Source organism: Alternaria infectoria (genome assembly GCF_024043175.1).
Source record: "Alternaria infectoria strain BMP 0036 chromosome Unknown scaffold_1, whole genome shotgun sequence".
Classification (NCBI taxonomy): domain Eukaryota; kingdom Fungi; phylum Ascomycota; class Dothideomycetes; order Pleosporales; family Pleosporaceae; genus Alternaria; species Alternaria infectoria.
In genome coordinates this window covers 666,110-690,169 of record NW_026250690.1, presented here as the reverse complement: position 1 = coordinate 690,169, position 24,060 = coordinate 666,110, and the positions used below count along the sequence as shown (strand labels likewise).

At 53.6% G+C, this 24,060-nt stretch overlaps 7 protein-coding genes across 7 annotated transcripts; 3 read left to right on the top strand and 4 right to left on the bottom strand.

Annotated features, from left to right (window-relative positions):
* Window positions 1-257: 257 nt before the first annotated feature.
* On the bottom strand, window positions 258-1,442 carry J4E92_000263 (uncharacterized protein; the record flags this gene model as incomplete). The annotated part of the gene is made up of 2 exons (XM_051491682.1): window positions 258-869; window positions 1,296-1,442. 2 exons carry the CDS (start codon window positions 1,440-1,442, stop codon window positions 258-260), a joined length of 759 nt encoding a protein of 252 aa, XP_051357194.1.
* Window positions 1,443-2,106: 664 nt separating this feature from the next.
* Window positions 2,107-3,311, bottom strand: J4E92_000262 (uncharacterized protein; the record flags this gene model as incomplete). Its single annotated transcript, XM_051491681.1, has 2 exons — window positions 2,107-2,869; window positions 2,920-3,311. The coding sequence occupies 2 exons, from the start codon at window positions 3,309-3,311 to the stop codon at window positions 2,107-2,109; spliced, it is 1,155 nt and encodes a 384-aa protein (XP_051357193.1).
* Window positions 3,312-6,767: 3,456 nt separating this feature from the next.
* On the top strand, window positions 6,768-9,770 carry J4E92_000261 (uncharacterized protein; the record flags this gene model as incomplete). Its single annotated transcript, XM_051491680.1, has 1 exon — window positions 6,768-9,770. One exon carries the CDS (start codon window positions 6,768-6,770, stop codon window positions 9,768-9,770), a length of 3,003 nt encoding a protein of 1,000 aa, XP_051357192.1.
* Window positions 9,771-10,015: 245 nt separating this feature from the next.
* LCL2 (Long chronological lifespan protein 2) lies at window positions 10,016-10,442 on the bottom strand (the record flags this gene model as incomplete). Its single annotated transcript, XM_051491679.1, has 2 exons — window positions 10,016-10,209; window positions 10,355-10,442. 2 exons carry the CDS (start codon window positions 10,440-10,442, stop codon window positions 10,016-10,018), a joined length of 282 nt encoding a protein of 93 aa, XP_051357191.1.
* Window positions 10,443-11,030: 588 nt separating this feature from the next.
* On the top strand, window positions 11,031-11,319 carry NOP10 (snoRNP complex protein; the record flags this gene model as incomplete). Its single annotated transcript, XM_051491678.1, has 2 exons — window positions 11,031-11,211; window positions 11,294-11,319. The coding sequence occupies 2 exons, from the start codon at window positions 11,031-11,033 to the stop codon at window positions 11,317-11,319; spliced, it is 207 nt and encodes a 68-aa protein (XP_051357190.1).
* A 576-nt stretch (window positions 11,320-11,895) lies between these two features.
* J4E92_000258 (uncharacterized protein) lies at window positions 11,896-14,411 on the bottom strand (the record flags this gene model as incomplete). Its single annotated transcript, XM_051491677.1, has 4 exons — window positions 11,896-12,096; window positions 12,158-13,072; window positions 13,124-14,032; window positions 14,295-14,411. The coding sequence occupies 4 exons, from the start codon at window positions 14,409-14,411 to the stop codon at window positions 11,896-11,898; spliced, it is 2,142 nt and encodes a 713-aa protein (XP_051357189.1).
* A 4,251-nt stretch (window positions 14,412-18,662) lies between these two features.
* On the top strand, window positions 18,663-20,114 carry J4E92_000257 (uncharacterized protein; the record flags this gene model as incomplete). The annotated part of the gene is made up of 1 exon (XM_051491676.1): window positions 18,663-20,114. One exon carries the CDS (start codon window positions 18,663-18,665, stop codon window positions 20,112-20,114), a length of 1,452 nt encoding a protein of 483 aa, XP_051357188.1.
* Between the last annotated feature and the right edge of the window lie 3,946 nt (window positions 20,115-24,060).

Here is a 24,060-nt window from a genome sequence, read left to right as displayed (position 1 = left end):
AGGTGCTGAAGAATGTCTATTGGATGTTAGATGAATGTTGGCCTGCGCCTAAGCTGTGGTCGAGCTTACGGCGGTGAAGGTTGCTGGGAGGAAGAACACGGTAACAAAACCTATGATCTTCATGATCTTACTATCGCTCGAAGTTGATAGCGCTACGTTTTGTGACGATTCTGCAAGACTTGTACTCATGCTCGCCATGTCAAGGCTGATCGCTGAATCGCGCTGCGCGATGCCGCTGTAGACCTATTGGCGGCCTATTAGTTGTTTGCATTCGATCTGGTTCCAGAGCTTACAGTCTGCACCAAAGCTTGTCCTCGTTTCGACAAGTACTCTGCCCGGTCCTCCAGACCCACATTCCATGATCGCATGTGCGCATGCGAGTCAAGTAGTAACTGTTCTACTTCAACTGACTCATCCTCGGCGAGCTTGTTTGCCTGGGCCTGAATCCTATAGCGCTTTGCGACCTGATCAAGGAAATCAAGCATGCGCGTAATGCTCTTGCAGGACAATACGATGCGAGCAAGATTCGTGTTTGCAGCGTTGATGTCTTTCGAAAGCTTGCCGAAATCGATACTTGAAAGCGGTGGATTGTCATGATGGTCGAATCGAATGCCTAGTTTCCGTTCGTGCCAGTATATCTTATCGTGCCAGCTGTTCAGTGCTTGCACTGCCCGCTCGAGATTGAATTGAACGATGATGCTCGGGATCAGAAAGGCGGAAGTGCTTGCAGCGCCTTGTTGAATTGCGTTTGCGAAGCGATCGTAGTTGTGAGTTGCAAGACCATGCATGAAGATGTACATATGTCGGGTCGAGAAATCGTACGTGAAGGAAGCCCCAACATACACGTCAGACGCCGCGCCAGGCACCGACTGTAAGATAAAGCCTGAGGGTGTGAGCTTACGAGCGGAGCCTCAATTCGCCTGCTACTTACTCAAATATCTGCTTCGCACCTCTTTGGGCGATGTACGAGCTAGGTGTGAGGGCAACTGGGGGTTGGCAAATACGTATGTCGCCGCTTTGTAGTCTAGAACTCGGCCATAGATTTTTGGTACTCGAGCACACAGAGCGATACGCCCGAAGGCTTGCGAAGATAAGGGCACCGGAGTCATATTACCATTGTACTCCCCTTTGCGCCTCGACCAGCTAGCGGGCGTTAGTACCGCAATCCTGATACAAGAATGTGTTTATGCTCACAAGAGCTTGATAGTCTCCACATTCGCTGGCTGTTCAGTTCTACTACCACCTGTCTTCCACTACATCAACGCGCATCCGCCCTCAAAGCTAGTGCAACTTACCGAGAAGTCTTTCTCAATGTATCTCTCGATCAAGTCATCGGTCACTTCCAGTCTCCTTGCATGACCATCGCTGGTCACTTCAATCAGCTTCACCGGTGCGGCTTTGTTCTCCACAAAGGCCAGCGGCGAATAAGTGGCCATAGACATATGCGACGATGGGGGTTGCTCGCGGTCGACCTTGTGTCTTTGAAATGACCGTGTGATATGTCTAGGACTGTTCTTAGTAAATTACCGGCATTGTCATCAAAGTGGGAGGACATCGCGGCTTGTTGTGATGAGATCGAGCTGAACCATCTCAATGTCTCAGCCGCAGTGGGGGCCAATGAGCCACTCGATCGCGATTGGCGGAGAAGAGACAGCTGTCACATCCCTCATGCATCCATGTGAACCAACAAGGTTACATATGGGAACTAGAAGTTCGAGGAACTTCGTCGTGCATATCGGCGACATGCGGGTAGGATGAGAGAGGCGCAGCGGCGGGGCGCTCTTGCCTTGCAGCACGCGGGCGTGAGGTATGCGTACGGCCACTTGCACAAATTCATGCTAGGGCGAAGACGCTACGTCACGCATTTACACAGCTACTAACTGTACGCATAAATGATAACTTTTGATCCGGTCGCCAAATCCTATCCTATACAGCAAATGCGAAAATCGAAGCAACGTTGTTCGTCGCGAAGCAAAAGAAAGGAGCCGATGCAAGCCGCGTAGGAAGTGAAGGCCGCATGCTTGGCAGGCGCAAGCGACCTCAAATCAGCCAGCACCGGTCGTCACATCCAAAAAGGAATTGTGCCGCACCCACACATGAGCACAACTACGCGTCTGCCGATAAAACACCATTTTCAGCGCCGTGCAGAGCATCAAGTGCACGTTCCAGCTCCTGCTCAGCCACCATGACTGTTCCAGCACGCGCGGTGCTCAAATAACTCATCTCAACAGGATCCTCCAGTTGCCCTGTGGTTTCGCCGACTAATCTGCCAGCTACACCGCACACGATACCGGTGCTTTCCATTGGCAGACCTCGCAGGTCCAAGGTGATGGGTGTCAAGAACTCATCTCTGGAGCCTAGGAGAGTGTCTTGCGCGAAATGCGGTAGTAAAGTTTCGTCGAGCAGCAGCGCGGCAGACTCGGTATCAGTTAGTGTGAGCGATAAAAATTTCGGATATGGTTGCGTGATGAGGCATTTTACGAGACCGAGGTGGAGTGCGTCGTCGGCGGATGTTGTCATGCTGTTGCGGTTTCGAGCTTGAGACATGCCATTTGTACTGTCGCGTCGACCGGCGCACTGCACGAGCCGGATGCTTGAATCCACCGTAGGAACGATGTGACGACGCTTGAGTGTAGCGAAAGTCCTGGTTTGAAGCTCTGAAATTGTGGTTGGCGGAGGAGTGCTGGGCGGCTGAACCTCCAGTGACGCGGCTGAGTGTTTGCGGGCATGTTGGAAGGAGTTGACGTATGAGGAAGTGTCTTTCTCGAACTGAAACCCACGCTCTTCTAGCGCTTGTACGACCTGCGATCGGTGTCGCAGTGGGACCAGAATGTAGTCGGAGAAGTAAGTGGTGATGAAGAATATGGGACTGGAAATAAGTCAGCCGTGTGCGGAAGCCTTGTGATGGGCTCTACTTACATCCCAGCCAGAGCAAGAGGACTTGTCAGCTCCAAGACGCGTTGTCCTGCATCAAGTCCCTCGCCATCGACTTGCATTACGACATAGTCGTCTGTGGTAATACTGACAGACGCTCTTGACTCAGAATCCAGCAAGTTAAGAACAGGCAGAAATAGTTCACTCGCAAGCGTCCTCGAGCATACTATGGAGCACTCGACTGGTGTAATGGAGATATTCACAAAGGGATGTTCGCAAGGCCAGCCTTTGGGCGGCTGCACGGCGCCAGAGCCGTTCCCATAAGACTTGCGCGTCGCATTGGGCAGAACTAGTTGAAGAATGGACTGGAGAAAGTTGCGATACAGAGGCAACGGGATGTGTATGAGAGCGAGTTGCGTATCCTTGAAGGTGATCATGTTAGCTGATGTCCATGGGAGAGAAAATTTCAGTGTGGGAGGCGAATTATAAGAGTTGCCCTGCCGTTATGTCGTGCATGAAGGACCCGCCACCAAGGCTCTCTCCGGTGTAAGACACGGACACTTTTGCTACCATGCAGTGCAGCAGAACGCATGATGAGGGGAAGGCCCACGTACCAGAATACGGATATTCGCACTGAGCAGTGTCAAAGATGAGTCCATTACGTGCCACAAAAAATAGATAAGAATAGGCGTTTTCGATGACGATCGCTCGCGTGCCCGTGGGTAGCTGGATTCGGGATCACTTTCCGATTCGGCAAGTCAAGCTTGACGAGGCTTGCTAAGAGGTCCGTGGAGCCTCCAGAAACCGTAGAAAAAGCAAGCTTATCGTTATTCTGAGAGCCTTGGGATCGCGACGATGGCATGCAGCCACAGATGAAAATGCGGGGGATCTGACCAGACTATCGGTTGATGTGTTCTTGTCCAACGGGCCAATGCGAAGTATTGTTTTTGAAGCCGAAATTCATCCCACAAGCCGGAGATGTGTAACTTGGAGAGCAGGATGTGTGGCGCCTGGATACCTCGGGTGTATATGACACAAGGCGCTGTAAGCAATCGTACCGATTCAGTTACGGACCGATGGCAAGCGTAGAAGTGACACAATTGCAGGGCACGGTCTGGAAGCTGCTGTATGTGACCTCGAGGCGTGGATTAGGACAAAATGCCGTGAGTCTGGGGTAAAAGATGCGGCGTGGGGATTGATGCAGGTAACCCTTGTCTAATTGGCTGGGAGGCTCACGGATGGTACAGGTGGATGAACCTTATAGTTGGATTTCAGGGCAGAGTGCGCAATGCGCGGGGCCAGATGGGCGCGTGGGGTGGCACACTGGACGGGAATGGACGCCTGGAAGACGGCTGGACGCAGGAATCGGTCCTGCGCGTAGAGCGGATGCTGCTGCTGACGTCGACTGTGAAGGCGTGGGACAGAACCCGGTCAAAAGGCAGTGGAGTGGCAGCTGGCGATGCTGACGGAGTGGACCGGTGGTTTTCAGGAAGCATCAACGCTTTATGTGAGTCGACGGGCAAGAGTGGAGCTGATATCCGGGTGTGGTGACTCGATGAGGCACCCCGAGAATTTTCCACGACGGCGCGCCCATGATGCTGGGAGATTGGCTCTGTGGCCGGCGGCAAAACAATAGTCAGCGGCGAGCAGAGCATGTCATCTTCAACAATGCGGATGGGACGTCAGAAGCAGCCACAATAGTGCATCCCTTTGTTGCTGGTGTCATGCAGCGCTCGACGAGCTGCAAGCAAGCCTTGGGATCGTCCGTGCTCGTATGCGGGCAACGACCAGTCTCCATGCCGCCGCTGCAACCAGACGCGCACCCAATCTATCTTGTGCTCGAGGGTACCTGATCTACGCCAAAAACAATGACTGAGTTGCACGGCAGCGAAGACGATATTTTCGCGCCGCAGACGGGCAGACTCTCGGGAAGGCGTGTGGTAACCGCAACAACCGACTTCCTTCTCGCTCCAGATGACGAACGCCATGCCTCTCAGCACGAGCTACAGCAGCACATGGAGTGAAGCCCCACGGAGTCCATGGGTGTTGCGGGACATGATTGCGTGCATGCAGCACTGCCCTCTGTCCCTGAGCGGGAAGCCGAGCATAGCCGCCGCTGTCGACCGGACCCTGCTTGACTATCAATCGCCCTTTGCTCCACGTCGCGATACGCGCTGATACTACCTTATTGTACATACGTCCCGCAGTCGGCACTACTCACGGGCAGATGAAGATTCGACCATGGACGTCAGAGCAGCCCGTACCTCGATGCGCGCTGTCGTGTAACCAACGAGGCGCATACCCCGCATCATCTCTCATCTCGCCTGCGCACCCTTCTTCACGACGGTGCGTTCATTGGACCCCCTCGCAATGACGTGCACGCGGGTCAGAGGGCAACCTAAACGACTACCCGCAGTTCGGGAGAGCAGCATTGTCAAGGTGGGTCGTTCCTTGGACAGCTCGGAGTCGACCGACATGACCACCATGCGATGATGTCGTCTGCAGGACCCCTCTCGGTTCAGCATCCCGGACCCACAAGCACACGCCGCATATGCAGCACGTCTAATAAACAAGCTCGCGCGAGAGACGCTTCAAGTAGCATGCGTGGGGGCTGCTCACCATCTTACTGCGCATTGTCCTCTTACCCCTCGCCAGCTCATCCAACTCCTCCTCCCTAGGTCATAGGCGTCGCTGTTATTCTTCCTATGCTCACGGAAGCCGGGAGACCTCCCGCCATGCATGCATGACATGGACCCTGCCAGTCAGACATCGAATACGACACGAGCAGCTTTCAAGACATTATGGCCGCCTATCAAGGCTTGGTCTGATAGTGGCTCGCAAACGACATGGCACGGCCTGGCTATGGCGTGCAGTTTGACAGCAATGTGGTCGCACTGCGTCCAGAGATAATGCGATCTCTGTACCATTGTTGCCATCAACGCGGTTGCTCGGAGTTGAGCTCGACTCGGATGGCCATGACTGGAGCGCGGCGTCCATAGCCGGCTCGCTTCATATACGAATCGTTACCGATCATGACTGCTACACCAGCAGATGACTACTCAGCGAAGCGCGACCGATGAGCCTATCTGATAAGCGTCAGCTTCATTCAGCAAGAGAAAGGAAAGCACGTTCCGTCAGAGTGACGAGGTATAAGAGATTCACCCAGTGAGGATTCCATGCTGCGTAACCCAAGATCAGATGGAAGAAAGGCGTGAGACATCAGCACGGAGGAGGGCGAAGAGAATGGTACAAGGGCAGTGTGGTCACACAATCTGCTAGTCTGTCTGTTAGAGCTCTGGCGGTGCAGAAACCTCGCGATCTCAATCGCATGGTGCCACCCTTTCCAACACGCCATATATCTTCGCATGGTTCTCGGAGTTACCACGCACGTTCTAGCATGGCCACACAAACCGAGGATATAACAAGTCGAGATACTGCATCTGGGAAAAGTATCATGGTGTTATCGGAGACCTGCTCACTCTAGAAACTATAAGCTGTAATGCCCGTGGACGCAATGTGTGAGACAGCGAATCGAGAAGTAGAAAAGAAGTAGGTGGTCAGCGGGTTTGTAGTAGGGCGAAGAAGGCAGCCTTTGTTCATGGGGTGTCAAATCAAATGGTACCGCAGTATACCAATATATTCAATCTGGGATTTCAAGGGCTACTCTTCAGTGATTTCAATTTGGCATCTTTTTTTGGTAGCATTCTGGAAGAACATAACTTGCACTGGACCCTGGTTGTGAATCATATTAAGGGCCCGTGCATGGCCGCTTGACTCGCGAGACACGTCGAATGCGCGTTACCACAACAAACAGACACGAGCAGCACAATTCTTATCGCATCTCAGCATCACGACATCGCGACATCCGTAGCTCCTAGTCGCATGTAGCAAACATGGTCCGAACACATTCATCGTACACGGCCAGCCCCACGCGCTTCCAATCGCCCCAACGCAGTCCGGCGCGCCGCCCATCCCAAGATGGATCACAATATGAGATGGACCTGGACGCCCTGGGCCTCAACTCGACCTTTGAGTCTACCGAACTAGAAAACAGCCACCAACCGCCAGTCGATCACGTGGACACGAGCGAGATTGAGGGGCCGGAAGACTTCACCATGAACATGACCTACTGGATGACGGCAGATCTACCGCTGGCCCAGATAAAATCGCGAAAGGAGGCCAACACGAAACGACCGGTAATACGAATGGACGCCATACAAGACGGGAGCGAAAGCAGACATGCGACTGAAGTGGGTGACCCGGCAGTGGTGGTGGAGGACACGGAGCGGCGGAGAAGTAATACATCTCGCACAGCTTCTCCTACCAGGCGCGCGAATGGTACTAAGAACGAGCGCCAGCACAGCTCGCCAGCCTCTGAGCGGTCCATGGAGAACGACGAGAAGGTTCGGAGCTTTCTCAGCAACCTACCAGACACGGAGATGGAGGGCGCGCTCACAGGAACACCGCTACATGCCCCTAGACACAGCTTTCTCCAAGTCCCCCTGTCGTCACCCCCGAAAGCGCGATCGCTACAGCCCACCGTCGAGGACTATGATACACCGCGGAAGCCTACGCAAGAGACTGTTATACGGCACACTTCAGCTATTATCGATACGAGTGAGCAGGACGTGGCGCGCAATAAGATTGCAGAGCTACAACATCAGCTTGAGCAGCAGGAGTCTACTTCGAGATCGCGCATTACCGAACTTGAGACGATCCTTTCGTATGCCCGCTCCGAGCTCGAGAGCACGCGCAACGACAACTACAAGCACAAGGAGAAGGTGTCAAGTCTGGAGAAGAGCTTGGAGCAGCAACGTGCAGATCACGAAGCAGCTCGCGCAGCTGCAGATGCCGAGGTGAAGGCTCGAGAAGACGCGCTGGAGACCAGGATGCATGAGTTTGGAGAGCAAATGCGCCTCCAGAACCTCGCGAAGCTGGAGACTATGCTTGAAGAGTTCGAACGGCAGCGAAGGGTTCTCGAACAAGCCAAGCGGCAACTCACCGAGGAGGTGGAAGACAAAGACCAGAGGCTGGAAGAGATGCAAGCAGAGCTGGTCCAGGTGCGCCAAATACATGAGCGCGAGCTACACGATCTGAAGGAAACGCAACTACACGAGTCTGGGCATGAGGATGAGGATGCTGCGAAGAAACGTCTCTTGTTGGCCGACCAACTCTCATCGGTCCAAGCCCGCGCGGATGCTCTGCAATCAAGCCTCGAAACGGCCACGTCCGAGGCAAAGACAGCTCGTGAGGAAGCCCGAAGGAGAGACGATATGCGGTCCACTGTCGAAACACAGGCTCGACGCCAGACAGCCCGCATTGCAGAACTCGAGGGACAACTACAGGCGGCGAAGTTCGAAGTGGAATGCTCGCACGCTGATGTGGCAGCTAAACAACAACTGTTCCACACGAATCTCGATCTCAATTCTCGACTCCGCACATTGCAGTCAGATCTTGAGGCTGCACGAAGGGAGCTCACTGTAACAAACCAGCAAAGTCGTCGTACAGCTGACCTTGAAGATCGCATGAGGGATCTCCAGTCGCAACTTGACGCAGCTCGCGCGAATACAACCGCGAATAAACAGCAAGACCCGCATGCGGGCGAGCTGAGGGCGCGTATCAATTCTCTTGAGACGCAGCTCCAATCTGCGCTTGCAGACCTAGCTGCTAAGGAAGAAGAACTTCAGCATGTTGTTGCTGCCGACAGAGAACCCGAGTCTCCCCAGTCGCAACTCGAGCTGTCCGGCACTACGAAGATGACAACTGAGGGACAACCACAGGTAGCTGAGCTCGAAATGCGTATTCGGTCGTTGCAGTCGCAACTGCGATCTACTCAAGCCGACCTTGCTGCGAAGGAGCAACAGATATCAGATCTTGTCGAGTCGTCCGAACAGGCTGAGCAACGTCTGAACACAGCCCAGGGTCGATTACAGAGCCTCGAAACAGGCAACACGAACCTTCGCCAACAGCTTGCGGAAGCGCATCGCGATAGTGCCAAGGCCAGAGCTGATGCGGAACGCTTCGAGCAAGACCTTGAAGATGCCAATGATCGTCTTCAGGACGCTCGCGCGGAGGCAGATCGCCGCGTAAACGACGTTGAGAAGAAGCTCAACAAGATGAAGGAGCTGAAGCTTGAAGCCGAGAGCAAGTTCAAAGAGCTACGCGACCAGCACGAAGACATGGCGGAAGGGCACGAGGCCATGATGGAGGATGTCCGGGACAAGGCAGAAGACGCTGTACGCAAAGCCGGTGCTCTGCTCGAGCAAGAGCGTAGCGAGAAGCGGAGTCTTACCAAAGACTTGAAGCGAGCCAAAGACGATGTAGAGAAGCTCCGCACTGCTGCTATTGCAAAGCTTGCAGAAGAGGATACAGACGACGATACTACCATCTCCTCATCCGCAACCCAGACAGATGCAAAAGATGCCGAGATTGCAAACCTCCGCGACATAATCCGCAAACAAGTCTCGGAAACCAAGACCCTCAAATCCGAACTATCCACCCTTCGCAAAGACAACAAAACCTTCAAGGCTACACCTACACCATCGTCCCAGGACACGATAGCTAGCCTGGAAGCTCAAATTTCAGCCCTCCGCTCCGAGAACGAAGCCCTTGAGACTCGTCTCGCAAATCAAGCTGCTGAGAACGCTGCTATCAACCAGCAAATGGACGAGAAGCTAGCCGCTCTTCTTAGTAAGCTTATGAAGGAGAAGGCTAAGACAGTGGTGGGCAAGCGTGACGGACAGTGGACGGAGAGTGTGAGGGAGTTGGAGGAAGAAAAGAAGTTGCTGGGCAAAGTCTTGATGAGACAATGGGGAAGAGAGGAGGTTGGCATCGATGATGAGAGGGAGGCGAAGGATGGAAAACAGGCGTATCGGTACAAGTACGTCAAGAGATGAAAAGTTGGAGTACTCATTGCATAGCAAAGGCGTTATTGGTATATTTGCGAATTGACGAATTCATGACCTGGGCTAGTTGGTCCATTCTCGAGATTCTCGTTCATCCTGATCATTCGACGTGTATGTCCGTGCCAGTCATGCCCATGTCAAAGTATCCTCTCGACATGAGCCCTCCATGACCAGCCATGATGTCGCCGTCCTCAACTGCGTACACTCTCTTATGACACATCCGACGTATCATCCTCTTATAGCAGTCCCTTCCTGGCCAGTTCGACCTTCCTGCCAAACTCGCCAGTGTTCCATCCTCCCTTGCTTCCACAAATCGCGATACCGTCACCGAGCTCGACTTTGTCTTCGACGTTCTCCCACGCGCAGGGGCAGTGGTGCGGGAAATGGACGCAGGAAAGGGTACCGGGGCAGAGGTAGTGGGAGCATTGTGCTGTGAGAGGTTGTTAGTAAAGGACGTATGTCTTGCCGTTGAATGGATCGTAGGAGGCGCACGCGCGACAGAAGTAGTGTAGAAAGTTACGAAGCTGGAAATATAAGTGCGTCATAATGCAAGAGATTGTAAGAGTGTAACATACCAGCCTCGTACTGCGCCTGGTACCAACTAGCATCACTCCTCACATTCTGCGGCTCCTGATGCTGCTGTCCACCACCACCACCGAACATCTGATCGAAGAAGCCGAATTGCGCACTCGAGCCCCAAACAAACGATGCGAGGACCGCGAAAAGAATTTGAAAGCGCGCCATATCCACAGCGAATATCTCGTGTATATGCGACAAGCGTAGAGTGACTTGTGTGAAGTCGTAAGTCAAAGTGGATGATGTGTCGGTTTCCCCAATCCATCCAACCAATGCAAACGAGCCAAACAAGCTGCAGCAGAAAGTCCGGGAAAGTGGCAGGGGTGTGTGGTGGTCTTGGCACAAACCATGGAAAGCTCGGTGGTCCGCAAAAAACTCCGCGCCCCGACGAACTGGAATTTCGAGCTCTGCATTATCGCGACATCCTTACGCGACAATACTACCCACACCTCACATCACCTATCGCATTCGCTCAGCCGCAATCTAGCTTCTTATTGTAAATCTTAGGGATATACTCAATATACCGCAATGTGAGTCTCTCTCCTACAGCCGGCGCGAAAGCTGCATTTGCACACGGCGCGCGACCAGCACCACCCAGTCGCAGCACCTTTCCCAATCTCACGAAACTCGAGAAGACAAGGGAAATGTCGAGCGCAAACTAACAAATCTTGCAGCATGCATCTCATGTACATCCCCGACCCGGCGAACCCGACCAAGCGCATCTACACGCTGAAGAAGGTCATCGACGGCGAAGTCAGCAAGAGCGCGCACCCGGCCCGTTTCTCGCCCGACGACAAGTACAGCAGGCACAGGGTTACGATTAAGAAGCGCTATGGACTGCTTTTGACGCAGCAGAGTATGTTTGAGCCCAAGCTATGAGGATACGCCCGGGATGGGGGTGGAGTTGGACTTGGGGATAGAGGGCTAACGGGAAGCAGAGAACAAGGTTGCTGAGAAGAACTAAGCGCGCACACCACGTAGTGACAACGGCATTTTACGAGCGGAAGACAGCAGTGGGGGGATGGTGGTGTGGGATGTAGTCGGAGACAAGACGATGTGATGGGATGAAAGATGGAGGATGTGGAGGCATGACAAGGGCGTTCAACGGCGTATTGGCGAAAGAAAAGTCTTCAGACGCGCGCCGATTTATTGCATGGCGGTACGGAGCGCCGAGATTCTTCTTCAGTGGTTTAAAGTCAGGGCTTTCAATGAGATGGTTATAATCACTTGATCTTTTGGGGTGCTGAAATGTACCCATGTGCTGATGCCGAGATCTGTGAGATGTGAACGTCGCAACGTCCCCACCTGGCTAAGAGCATGTTCGACGAAACGTGTTTCCCGCTCAAAGGTAAGAAGAAGGTAAAGGGTTCAAAGAATGATGTGTATTACAGCCAAGCTATACATGCATCGCGACATGACAGAGCTGGCCTATAGGTATAAAGATGCAAGGAAAGAAAAGATATCTAAAAAGAAGGGAAGAAGAGAAGAAAAGACACAAGGACGCCACACACATGCTATCTATCATCTTCCGAGTCACCACCTACAACGTACTACTCCTCCATCTCCTCCTCTCCATCGACAACCTCTCAACTGCCATCCTCCTGACCACCTCCTCGACATCCGCAAACTGCTCGTAGAACTTCAGACTCTCTGGATTCGCCAACGTCCCACTCGGTTTGATCTTCTTGCCTGAGACAATTTGCTTGACGGGTAACTCGACTTTCTTCAGGTTCACCGTCGTCTGTGACATACGTTAGCATCGTACTCTCAAAGATTTACAAGAGAAAGAACACAAAACTCACCGGAATATCCCAAGTCTGAAACACAAACCGCGGAACATGTCTCCGACTCCTCTCCTCGGCAATCTTCCTCTTGACCCTATCCACCAACCCATCCGTATACTCGTATCCCTTGTTCATCTTAAGGAACAGCATAACACTCTCATCCGCATCGCCCGGTCTCCGTTGCCCAACACAGATGCTATCTGCAATCTCAGGGAAGTGCGTCTCAATAACGCTGTAGATATCCGCAGAGCCAAAGCGTACTCCACTGGGGTTCAGTACTCCGTCTGCGCGGCCGAGGAAGAGGATCTGGCCCGTGATGGGATGCATCTGGATGAAATCGCCGTGTGTCCACACACCAGGGAAACGGGTAAAGTACGCAGACTGGTAGCGTGTGCCTGCCGCGTCGTCGCCGTAGAAGTAAACAGGTTGGTTGGGGAAGGATGCCGTGGCGACGAGTTCGCCTGGTTCGCCATCTGGCACTGCACACCCAGGTCCAGATTCGATGAGGGAGTCGTAGACTTGGACTTTCATACCCAGACAAGGGCCCTGGCAGCCGCCACTGTACACGGGCTCGAGCGGATTTTCGATGCCGAAGCGCCCTGCGATGTCGGTGCCGCCGGAGATGTTACGGAGGTGGACGTGAGCGGGGAAACCGGTGTCGTAGAACCATTCGAATTGTGCTTCGGGGAGGACCATGCCGGTTGTTGCTACGCTTTTGAGGGACTTGAAGGGGAAGAGGGTACGGGGGATGATGTTGCGCTTTTGCAGCTCGTGCAGGAATTTGGGCGAGGTGCCGAAGTCGGTTACGCCTTGTTCTTCGAGGATGGAGAGGAAGGTTTCGGGTGTGGGTTGGAAGGGCGAGCCGTCGTAGAGGATGGACCGGGTGCCGAAGAGGCAGACTTGGACTGAGACGACGTACATTATCCAGCCGGTCTGCATCAGTTAGTCAGATGAGAGGTAAGATGGGATTGGGGGAGGACTTACGGTTGTGTACTGTAGAACGACGCTTTCGGGCGTCATCTCCTTGTGCAGTATACTCTCCTTCGCGACGTTGATGAGAACGCCACCAGTGGAGTGCACGATACACTTCGGCACGCCCGTCGTTCCACTCGAGTACACAATCAGGAACGGATCTCTGAAAGCCACCCGCTCGAACGTCAATGTGTTGTCTCCTCCGGCCACTTGCAAAAACTCATCCAACCGCACCGTCCTGGCCAGGTGTGCGACATCGGCGGGTCTTCCAGGAAACCTAGGCTGCACAACAACACCCTCGAACTCTGCAACACCCCCACTCTCCATTCCCGCAATGATCTGCTCAATCTTGGGTCGAAGGTCGAAGGTCTTGCCGTTGTATACCGTCCAGTCATCCACAAAAACGTACTTGGGTCGAATCTGCAATAACCGTTCGAGAATGCCCTTGGCACCCATATCCGTACTGCTTGAGCTGAAAAGACCACCGACAGCAACGGTCGCCATGAACGCAATGAAAGTGTCGAAACTCGTTGATGCGATGACAGCAACACGATCCCCCTTTCCGACTCCTCTAGCCCGCAACGCATTCGCGAGGACACCAACCCTTCGTCGTAGGTCACCCCATGTCAGATGACGGATCTCTGTGTTTCCTTCACGGATTTCTGTAAGAGCGATCTTGCTTTCTTCTTTGTGGGTTGTGGTGCGTACGCCGGGGTAGGTGGGGTCGGCGGTGAAGAGGATGTTTTCGGCAAAGTTGAGATATGTGCCTTGGAACCAGTGCGGATTTGTTTCCATCGGTAGCGAGGTGTCCACGACGGTTGTGTAGTTGCCGGAATAAATAAGGTTGCTGGTTTTCCACATGTCTTCCCAAAAGTCTGTGCGTGATGGGCCGACGCTCCAGTTGTAGAGGTCGCGGAAGGTCTGTAGAGAGCGTGTTAGTGGTGTTCAACCGTCTTTGACAAGTCCTGCTTCATCGTAGACGATAACGTAGGCATATGGCATGCGATGAGTCTGGTCGAGTTTCATGTTCTTTCGTTCGTGTGCTCAAAGTATGAAGCACAGGTTCTGCCTTCGATGCCATCGGCAACGGCCTCTTGACTATACAGAACATGCCTGACGCGCACGATGCTTCACGCAAACATGCACCCCTCTCTGTATCACCAAGTCCGCAAGCAAAACATACCTGCATCTGCAACCCCCTTTTCGCATTCGCATCCTGGATAAACTTCCACATCGCTGTAGACTTCGGATCTGGATGCTCCCACAGCTTGCGCGGCGTAGACACTGCCGCCACCATCATGACCGGTGCCTGGTACTGGACCTCCGTCTGCATGAGCATAGTCGCCATCTTCTCCTTGTTGAGAGAGCGGGTATATTGATCGCGAACGAATATAAGGAAAATGGTGAACTCGAAACGAACTGGAAACGAAGAGAAAAAAAAGCGAGTGTATGTTGGAGCGAGTATCACACCTGTCAATCCAAAGGCATAATCATTGTAATATGAACATCTCGTCCCAACGATGCAAAGTCACATGCAGAGCGCTTGTTGTTGCATATTTCCTTCTTCTGCCCCAACAATCGGCATCTACCACGCGGGGATGCGAGCGCTTTCAGTAAACAAAAGGTACGAGAGTCTCGAACAAGACACGCCAAGTACGCGGCTAGGAACTTAAATCCATCGATTTCCACGTTTAACCATGAGATCTGCGAAAACGCACCTTGGCCATCAGGTACAAAAGGGGATGCTGTGGACGTTCAGGGTTTTCGATGTACAGATTCGTCGTCGCACAATTGATATGTAACCGCCCATGGCTTGTCGCTTCCCCTGCTGCTGCCTCGGTGATGTCGCCGATGGGTTGAGGTCATGCGGGGAAGCTTGGATACGGATCGCGTACATCCGAAGCGAACGTTTTTCGTTATACACTGTTGCTTTTGTCGCTTATCGGTTCTTATCTGGACGTTTCTGTTGAGAAGTCGATTTCAGTCTCGATCCAGTTACTCCTTTACTGTTCCTGGAGATGATACTGTAAGGTTGTAGGTAGTGCTCAGTCAGTCGAGTTCGCCTCGTGAGTTGCGGGTGTCTACGTCTTCTGTGTTGCTCCTTGCGCGCGAGCTGAAGCCAATAGAGCGGCCAGAAGGCGAGCACTTTGCATTCGGGGTCATGATCGGTTGACCATGCGACCTCGACTAATTGTGCGATGGCACGTGGCAGTTGCCAGTGCGCGCGTCTGCGTGATGAATCATAGAGATGGCTGTGAGTGCACCGTATAGGTGAATACTTAAGTCGTCACCAAGCGCGCTGCTTGACTCCAGTGTCGCACGACTGCTAACAACAAGCCATAAAGGTCCAGTTGCAAGCTATTGCTGTTCGATTCTCCATCTGTCTGCACTGTCGTCAATGTCCAGGATTTCTGCTGTCCTTACCCGGGCGATACATTAACCGGCTAATCTTCGATCCCTGGCGACTGTTGTAATATCGGTATCGCCATGTCTTAGATGTGGTTGCTTGCGCCATACACGAGTCTTGTTCTGATTGGTGCATACCCCGCGATGGTGGTCAAGACACGGCAGCCGGTACAGCTATGCCGCGGTGTCGGTCGAGGATACTATACGTGAAACTCGCTTCCAAGCAAACACTGACTGGTGGTGTGCGAACAATATTACGACCGATGATCAGATGTTCGAGAAGGTTTCTGCTTAGCCGTGAGTGTTGGCTGCGAAATTCTTGGGTTGGCCCGCCGATCCCGACTAACGGCGTCTCGTTGATTGCGTGGTTGACCGTAGGAGATGAAGTAGCTCGCCGTTGTGGTCAAGCGTCAATCGCAGAAATTCCACTGATATTTTTCCGACCCGTCTTACCTGGCAATCGACTGATTTTAGCGGTACACCCCCACGGAGTACTTCACTCCCAAGCATGACGGCGCGACTGTTGCGGCTGTAATACAGATACGCAGGTGTCGCAAATGAACCAGGATCAATGAAGAAATGTTCAGAGAGATTCGGCGCACCGCGAGTCGTCTGTCAGCACAACGTGTGGATGCCTGTGCTCCCTAATCCTTGGGTTTGTCACCTCCGTTGGTAGTACGGCTGGAACACCAACTGGTGCTCGATCGCGGATCGCTGCGTCACAGTAAGACCGTACATCAGACAATACCTGTGCGGCTCCACAGGGCCGAAAATTCGTGTATGTGTTGGATTCCTAGGGAAGCGTCTGAACCAGCTAGGGTCGAGGGGCAACTGGATTGCATCATCACAGACGGAGACGCATGTCTCTGCTACGATGGGGCCGTGTCTCTCAGCTTGGGCTTGCCTGTGGCCTTATTGTGAATCGATCGTGCCCTTGAGGCCACTTCAATGCGATGACGGTAACAGATCGGGTGGAGGGGTGTTTCGGTCCTGTGCATGTATCGCCAGCAGTCAATGTCGTTACCAAGTTGAGACGATCAGGACGAGATTTCCGAGGCCGAGTTTGGTACCACGCGGTACGGTTGAGCGTGGCAATGGGTGCGCAAGCGTCACTGCACACGAAGACACTGCGTGTGAGACACGCTTCTCTCCATGCAGGGCCCAGACGGTATGTATGGGCGTGAACCGGACAATCGTCTGAACTGCTGCGAACCTGATGAAAAGAAACCAGACGATGAAACGGTCGTTGGTGTTGGAGTATTGGACCCTTTTGGGGCGCCTTGTGACGCAAGCTTAGGGGGCCGGACTGTTAAGGTGCAACAAGGCTACCACAAAGCTACCACAGAAGACACTGAAGTCAGCGGTAGTGACTAAGAATGGACTATGGTCCGAGCGATGCTGCAGTGAGAGTCCGGAACTGGTAGTCCGATGCTTCCAGGGCGATATATGCTGACAGCAGGCAGCGAGGCTCTCTCGTGAGATGACTGGCCGCGACTGCAACTCCAACGAACCGTTGATCAGCCTTCTGCAAAGCATGTCGGTATTGCGAGCAGCCAACTAGTACGGTCCTAAACTCCGACGATAAGCTGCTAGAGGCGTAGTGTAATCTACACAGATTGCCGAGCAGATGCTAGTGGCTGCATTCGGCGACGTGACTGACTCTGCAGGCAATCAGAAGACCCTCGCAGACAAATGACGGGACACGTCTTGACTCGATGGAAATTTCTGCGGTTTGTGATTGAGAGGGCGGCACGACGAACTGTAGGTATAGGCTGCGCGGGGCCCAGGGAGGCCTGATGGTGGTGTTGGCGGTGTGGGCTACAGAAAGTGCAGCGACGAATGGGGAAGCAGCGACCGTGCACACCGTCTGCAGATAGACTGCAGGTAAACTGGAGCCATGGCAGTTGGACCGAGAATAGAGCCAGGCGATCAGCGTGTTCCTGGAGGGCTAATGCCAAGTGGACTCGGAGCCCGCTGCATGCGCTCAAAGATAGGCGTGGGCGTGACGAGGCAGATATTCTCGTGCCGTCAGCGCAGTGCGACGACGGGCGTGCTGGGGCTGGGAGCTGGGGGCGGGCAGCGGCAGGCGTCGGAGGCAAGTCCAGCTGGGGGTCGGGGAGGCCTGCATGGGAGAGTTTGCAGAAGAAGGGTCCTCCATCCATCCCGTCAAGGTTTACTGAACCAACGCAAGCAACGGTTAGAGCGGGCAGTGAAAAAAAGACATGGTGACAGTTATCGATGATCCTTTCGGCAATGGCGTCGCCGGGTCCTGGGCCAACCCCACACGGTGGACACCCCAGTGGGCGACGGCGGGCGCTGAGTGGTGCTGCCCCTGAGCGGCACAGGAACACCTGTCAGGTCACCGTCGAGGGCGCTGGAAAGGGAAAAGGCCGCCTCGCGCGAAGATGAAAGGATGGCGATCTTGAACGCGTGCCGTCCTCTGGTGACATTGCCATCGCAACGCCCCACGGGCTCTTGCAACGGCAGCAGTCGGGTGTGCACGCCATGAGTTCGCAGCAGGCGCTCTGAAGGCGCTCGCTGGCAGTGTCGCTGCTGAGGGTGTGCCGTCTGAAACTCTCGGCGGGCCACTCACATCGGCCACCCACAGCAGGTTCCTGAGCGCATCTGCTAGTCCAGTGCAGAGTTGCGCCATGCAGCCCCCAAGCGTCAGTGCAGCGTGCCTGTGCTAGCCCAGCGTGAGATGATGAATGGCGCACCGACACGGTGAACTGACTCTTGGGTTCCCTCGCTCCTCGGTTGTACTTGAAACCTCGACGCCTGCCAGGGGTGGGCAGCCTTGGAAAGTGCTGCAATATATACAGCCCTCGCCAATGTGCGTAATATAGCGTCGGTCTTTCTCAACCCACCCTACTGCACACCACGCCTACATACCTGGAGTGCCCCTCAGTGCCTACACCCTCTGACATCTCACGCTCCAACACAACACCCCGTGCAACACCCAGTCTCACTCAGCGCCGGCTTGCCTGGTGCTCCCAAGCCACGCACACGTCTCCGACCATTGGCGCGTAGCACCTGCACGCCTTGGTTTCAACTCGTCCCGGCTGCCGCTCAGTCCGATAGCCAGTCCGATATATCACCCACCGGATCAGCCACGCCGGTGCAATTCCATTCTCCCTCTGCAATCATGGTCGACGTTGCTGTGACTTCGCAATTGAAGCAGTGGACTTTCGCCAAGCCTGAAGTTGTCGCCCGCCCACAGCGCTCCAGTACTGACAGTGCCGCCTCGAGCCCCAACCTGTGCGACGATGCTCCCGACACCCTGCGCATAGACTCCGCCGCTGCACCAACCTCGAGTCCCTCCACCAAGAAGGAAGGCAGAGTTTTCCAGGAGCGATACCTCTCCAGCGAAGAAGACCTCACTGCCGACGACGGTTCCGCCTCTGAATCAGAATATGACTACGATGACGTGGTTGTCCACGACCTCTCACAGGAGTGCAAGGCAAGGACCATGTCTGTGTCGAGATGGGACAAGGGAAAGAGCTGCGACATGGCCGTGCTAGTCTCGTACGCGAACGCAGGTCGTCCCAAGGTCGTTGAGGTCGACTGCCGCTCACCTGTCGATCGCCCAACGGTGCAGCCGCGCTCGGCCTCAGTCGCGAACCTGCTCCCAATTACCACAGCCAGCAAGCTACGCAAGGCCGACGAGGCACAGCGCCTGTCTATGAAGGTCATGCCCACAAGCCGCCTGGCTTCACCACCTCTATCCCGCTCCACATCACCCGTCGCCGACCCCGAGCCTCGACGACCCTCCACCAGCCACAGCCCCATCACACAGAAGCCTAGCACATACCCCGACTCCGCTTCCTTCACATCGTCGTTCCAGACCGGCTCAAGTCGCAGCTACTCGCCTGCACCGAGCGAGCCACCTCGCCGGCCCTCTACCTCCGCTCGTTCCTCCGTATACGTTCCCGCAAAGTCCCGTCTCGACCTGTCACGGATACAAACATCACAGTCATCATACCAATCGCACAGGCAATCACAATTCGCCCCGCTGACTCCCCAGTCGCCCGCGTTGTCCTTCCTCAGCTCCGACCCCTACGAGAACCAGAACAAAAGCGCTGCATCGCCCATCATCAAGAAGCCCGCTGCGCACCGACGGTTACGCTCGATCTCTATGAAGCTCTCCCTGGCCAAGATTGCCATCTCGCCAGCGAAGAAGCCATACGACTCTCGCATCAACGGCAGAGCCCCAGGAGGACCCACCACACCATTGACACCAGCGCCCATGACCCCCATGACTGCACCCATCCAAGGCTCAGACAACTTCTCCAGTCCAAACAAGCTCCGCCGCGCATCTACCATCCTCCGACCCAAGTCTCGCGGCAGCGAGTCCAAGCGTGCACCAACACCCGAGAATGCACCTCCGGTCCCGCAACTCAGCACTATGCAGCAAAAGCGTTCCACCACCATGGGCACCTCCATGGGCAGGATGACCGCCCGGGGCGCCAACGAGCGTGAGCCTACACTCGTCATACCAGAGTTTCCTGGCAGCGAGACCGATGACGCGACATCCAGCATCAAGAGCCGCGCAATCAGACGACGCAAGTCACTAATGGATTTCATGGATTCCCTATGAACGCATCAAGAACTCAATCTGTTTCGAAACGCTCGCATAAATGCATAGACGAACCACCCCAGCATGCGACTACCTTGTACATGTTACTCTACCAGCCACTACCTTCTTCCCTGCTCGCCGCCTTGGCACTTAAGCAACCTTAGCGCATAATACCCGGTGTACCCATGGCGCACGACATGGCATTTCCTTGTCCTCTACTCTCCGTTCCTGTTTGTCCTCTAGAGGTTACGATACCCTCCCAGCTGCTCAGTCGTTGGCAATCGCGAAGTGTTCGCCGCCACACATCCATCTGTCGCTATCATCGCATCCAGCATGCTTATTTTCTTGTCATTTTACAATTTGTCGCTCAGCTTGCAGCCTGACTTTGTTTTGTTTCGGAACGAACAGTCATGATATCCCAATTAGTTGTCATCGCTTAGCGAGACGAGAAGAATAGAATCTACTCCGCTTACAACACTTTGCCTGTCACGTCGCTCCACCAGAATCCATGATCATGGCTGACACCTTTGCTTTGTGACGTACATGTTCATGGTACTCCGGAGTATCACGCCATCAACTTGCGACAACGACATCGACAGCGCGCATGCACGATGACGCCACATCACGCAGCCCAACCACCAGGTTTCCAACCACCTTTCCCAGCATAACCAGGCATCAACAAACCTTCGCGAACCCAACACCACGGTCCAACATGACGTTGCCAGACCCTCTCTACAGTGGACCTTGGGTCTCAACTTTCCAAAATCCAAGTTTCCTCTTCCTACAACACCTTCGGCTCCGGACAAAAAGGCATTATTCCCAGGACCGACTGAATTCCGCCGTCCCCACCAGCACCCTGCTTTGCCGCGGACCGAAGGCGTCCAAAGACCCAGTTTTTGCGCTGTGTTTCTTTGGGCTTGGCTATCGCAGGGTGACTGATGTGGGGACAGGTACCCTTGTTTTGTCCCTGTTAGGGAAGACGAACGAGGCGAACAGAAGGAAACTAACTGGACCACGAAACATGCAGCCTATCGGCTAACACCGACAGTTTACAGACACCCGACATGTGTAGCGTATGTACGTGTCGGCTGGATGTGTGAACTCTGTATGCTTTTTACTCGGGTATGCAAACGATAGTACTCCGGAGTAGTTGCTAGAGCCGGAGGAAAAAAGACTTGACAACGCCCTCTCCGCGTATACCTGCAGTGCAACAATGATGGGAATTTGCTTTGCCCTTTGCTACAGTACACGTGTAGTCCATGCGTTCCCCTCCGTTGCTCCATCAATCATACCGCCAATGAGATGACTATCTCGACTCACTCTCAGCATCCATGCTCGGCTATCCTGACTAAGTTGCAATATACACCGTTCTGTCCCCCGACGCGACGACCGTTTTACTCCACCCACCGCCCATCCCTTCTCCACTCCACCATCACACGGTCACACACCCACGACGCACCCCACCTGCCAGATAGACACGAGATACAGAAGAAAAAAAAAGCAGCCTCACTCAGGCGATCTCAATATCCGACTCAACCCTGCCTATAACCCGCCGTCCGAAATTGACGAACAAAAAGGACCCTTCAGCCCGTGACTTGACTCGGCGCTGCCGCATTCCCCTTGTTCTCGCCGTGAAAACCACCGACCCCGATCAGATACCCGTTCATCTCAAACTTACCAGACAGCAACAGCGTTCCGACGACACCCTTGTGATCGCCTTCTTGCCGCCTTTCTTCCTTTCGAATGTAAGATTTCTCCGTGGGGCACGTGCGTACCTGGGTAGTTGTTGTGGCCGGGATATGCCTTAATCTCACGACCACGACTTCATGACTACGACTACGAGGACAACGGGGTGGGATGATTACTGTGTTGACATTTGCCGTCATGTCCCGTCTCATGTCGCGTCGCGTTCCACTGGTTCCGTGTCGTGTTATGATTGTTCCTTCGTCAAGGTGAAACACGTTAGGGTCCGCGAATGCGCTCATATCTTCTGGAAAAGGAAAGAGCGTCTTGGCCGCATGGCAAACGGCGTCGAAGGAAGATAAGCTTGTGGAGGAGGATGCTGATGCAGGAACGTGTGATTGTGATAGCGGAGGGACGGAGGGACGGAGTATGGCGTGCATGTGAATGTGGTTGTGGTGGCGTATGAGGGCTGTTTGATCGTCCGCGAGGGATGCAAGTGGAGATGAGACGGGAAGTGGATGGGAAGTTAGGTGATACGATGACGGACGAACAGGTAAGGGAAGAGCAAAAAAACCATCGTCGTCATTTTGATCATCGCAGTTCTATCGAACGAATCCTTCAATCGACATCTTTGTTGTCTGTTAAAGCGAAAAGCTTAGTGCAGCAATGAGACCCCACTATCACTGCGTTACAGGTCTGACACTTTCATCTGGCGTGACATTTCTCCCATCGCTTTGGTCTGACTGCGCTTCTTTGCCACCATCCTGCTTTCAATCAATTTTCTCTCCACTCCGGCTTCTCATTGAAGCGATGTACATCGCGTTCAGTTCTCTGACCTATCGCATTTTCGAAACTAAGCATTGAATCTGTTAATGTGTCCACACCCAGCATGATTCATCTATTGAGACCATTAACCAAAAATGCTTGGCCCCAGATTGTTGGTGAGCCGCCCACTAACCTCCAAATAATGCGCTCTGTATGTATCCTCAATTGTTTGTTCGTGCTACTGTCGAGTTCCATCTCCATGTTGAAAATGGATTCCACGAAGTTCTCAAGGATGAAGGTGTGTACCCTAGGCAACGAAGGAATAGACAGGCGCCCTGCAGTTCATGTTGGTGTTCGGATAATAGGTAGCAAAATCATCATGCGATGTAGACTTCTACACTATATAATTCAAATATTCGCTGTAGGTGCGTGTGCATCCTTTTCCTCAAATCGGGCGTGTCATTATTGATGAGAGGGCCAGGATTTAGAATCCAGAGTTTGACTGTGTGTCTTCGCTTATACTGTCTAGGAGAGAGTGGGTCTTTCGTCCAAGGGCTGCCCGTGAGGGTGAGGGGATTTGGGTCATGTTTGGAGCGAGAAGGCCGGCAGTGGAAAGGAACGAGAGTGGAAACAAACACAGATATCATGGCGATGTTGTGATTTGTGAGGATGTTGAGTATACCGGGCACGATGCTTTCTCGCCTATTAAGTATGGACAATTGGTGGAGGATGTGAACTTGGAAAAACTACGGCGCGCGAGATCTGGCTTGTATAGTAACAGTTTGCGACATCAGTCTAATAGTCCCTGAACTCAGGCCAGTGTTGTGTGACGCGCTCTGGCACATTGATCGTAGGCATCTCCTCCGCTGTCAAAGTAACAGTGTTATCCAGCGTGCTTTCAATCTTTATTACCAGGCTACGAGAGGACTGAGGTATATCGTAGCGTATCAGTTGGTCTCTCGGCATCTTTTCGTTCGCGAACCACTTGGATATGGAAGCTGTGGTCGGCTCCTCGTCCAGAATCCACCGATAAGTATTGTCCACAGTCGGTCCATATTCTAGACGGTCTACGAGACCGAATGAAGCACGATCTATGGCGTCAAGCTGTATATGAGACCATCCTAACGCATACAGAGTAAAGCGAAAGGTTGTGGTAGCTTCAGTGACAGTCCCGTCAGGGGACTTGGCATCGTAATTGAGTCCGTAGCGCAGGTTCAACTGGAACGAATCCCAACGCGAATCGCCAGAGACAAAGAATAGCCGGTCTTCTTCATCCCATCGGTCAGCTGGCCACATCCTGGCTAACTGAACTTCCGGTGGTAGCTTGATGCGCACAGGGAATTCTCTCATGAAATTTAACAGCCTTTGTGCATGTTGGAACCTTACCGATGGATCCAACCAATCCGAGAATCTTGGTATTGCCGGTATGGCAGTAAGGAGGTATCGTTCAACAGATCGTCGCTCGTGAAAGGCGCCAGTAGCATACTCTAGAAGATCATACGGTCCCTCTCTCAGGTAC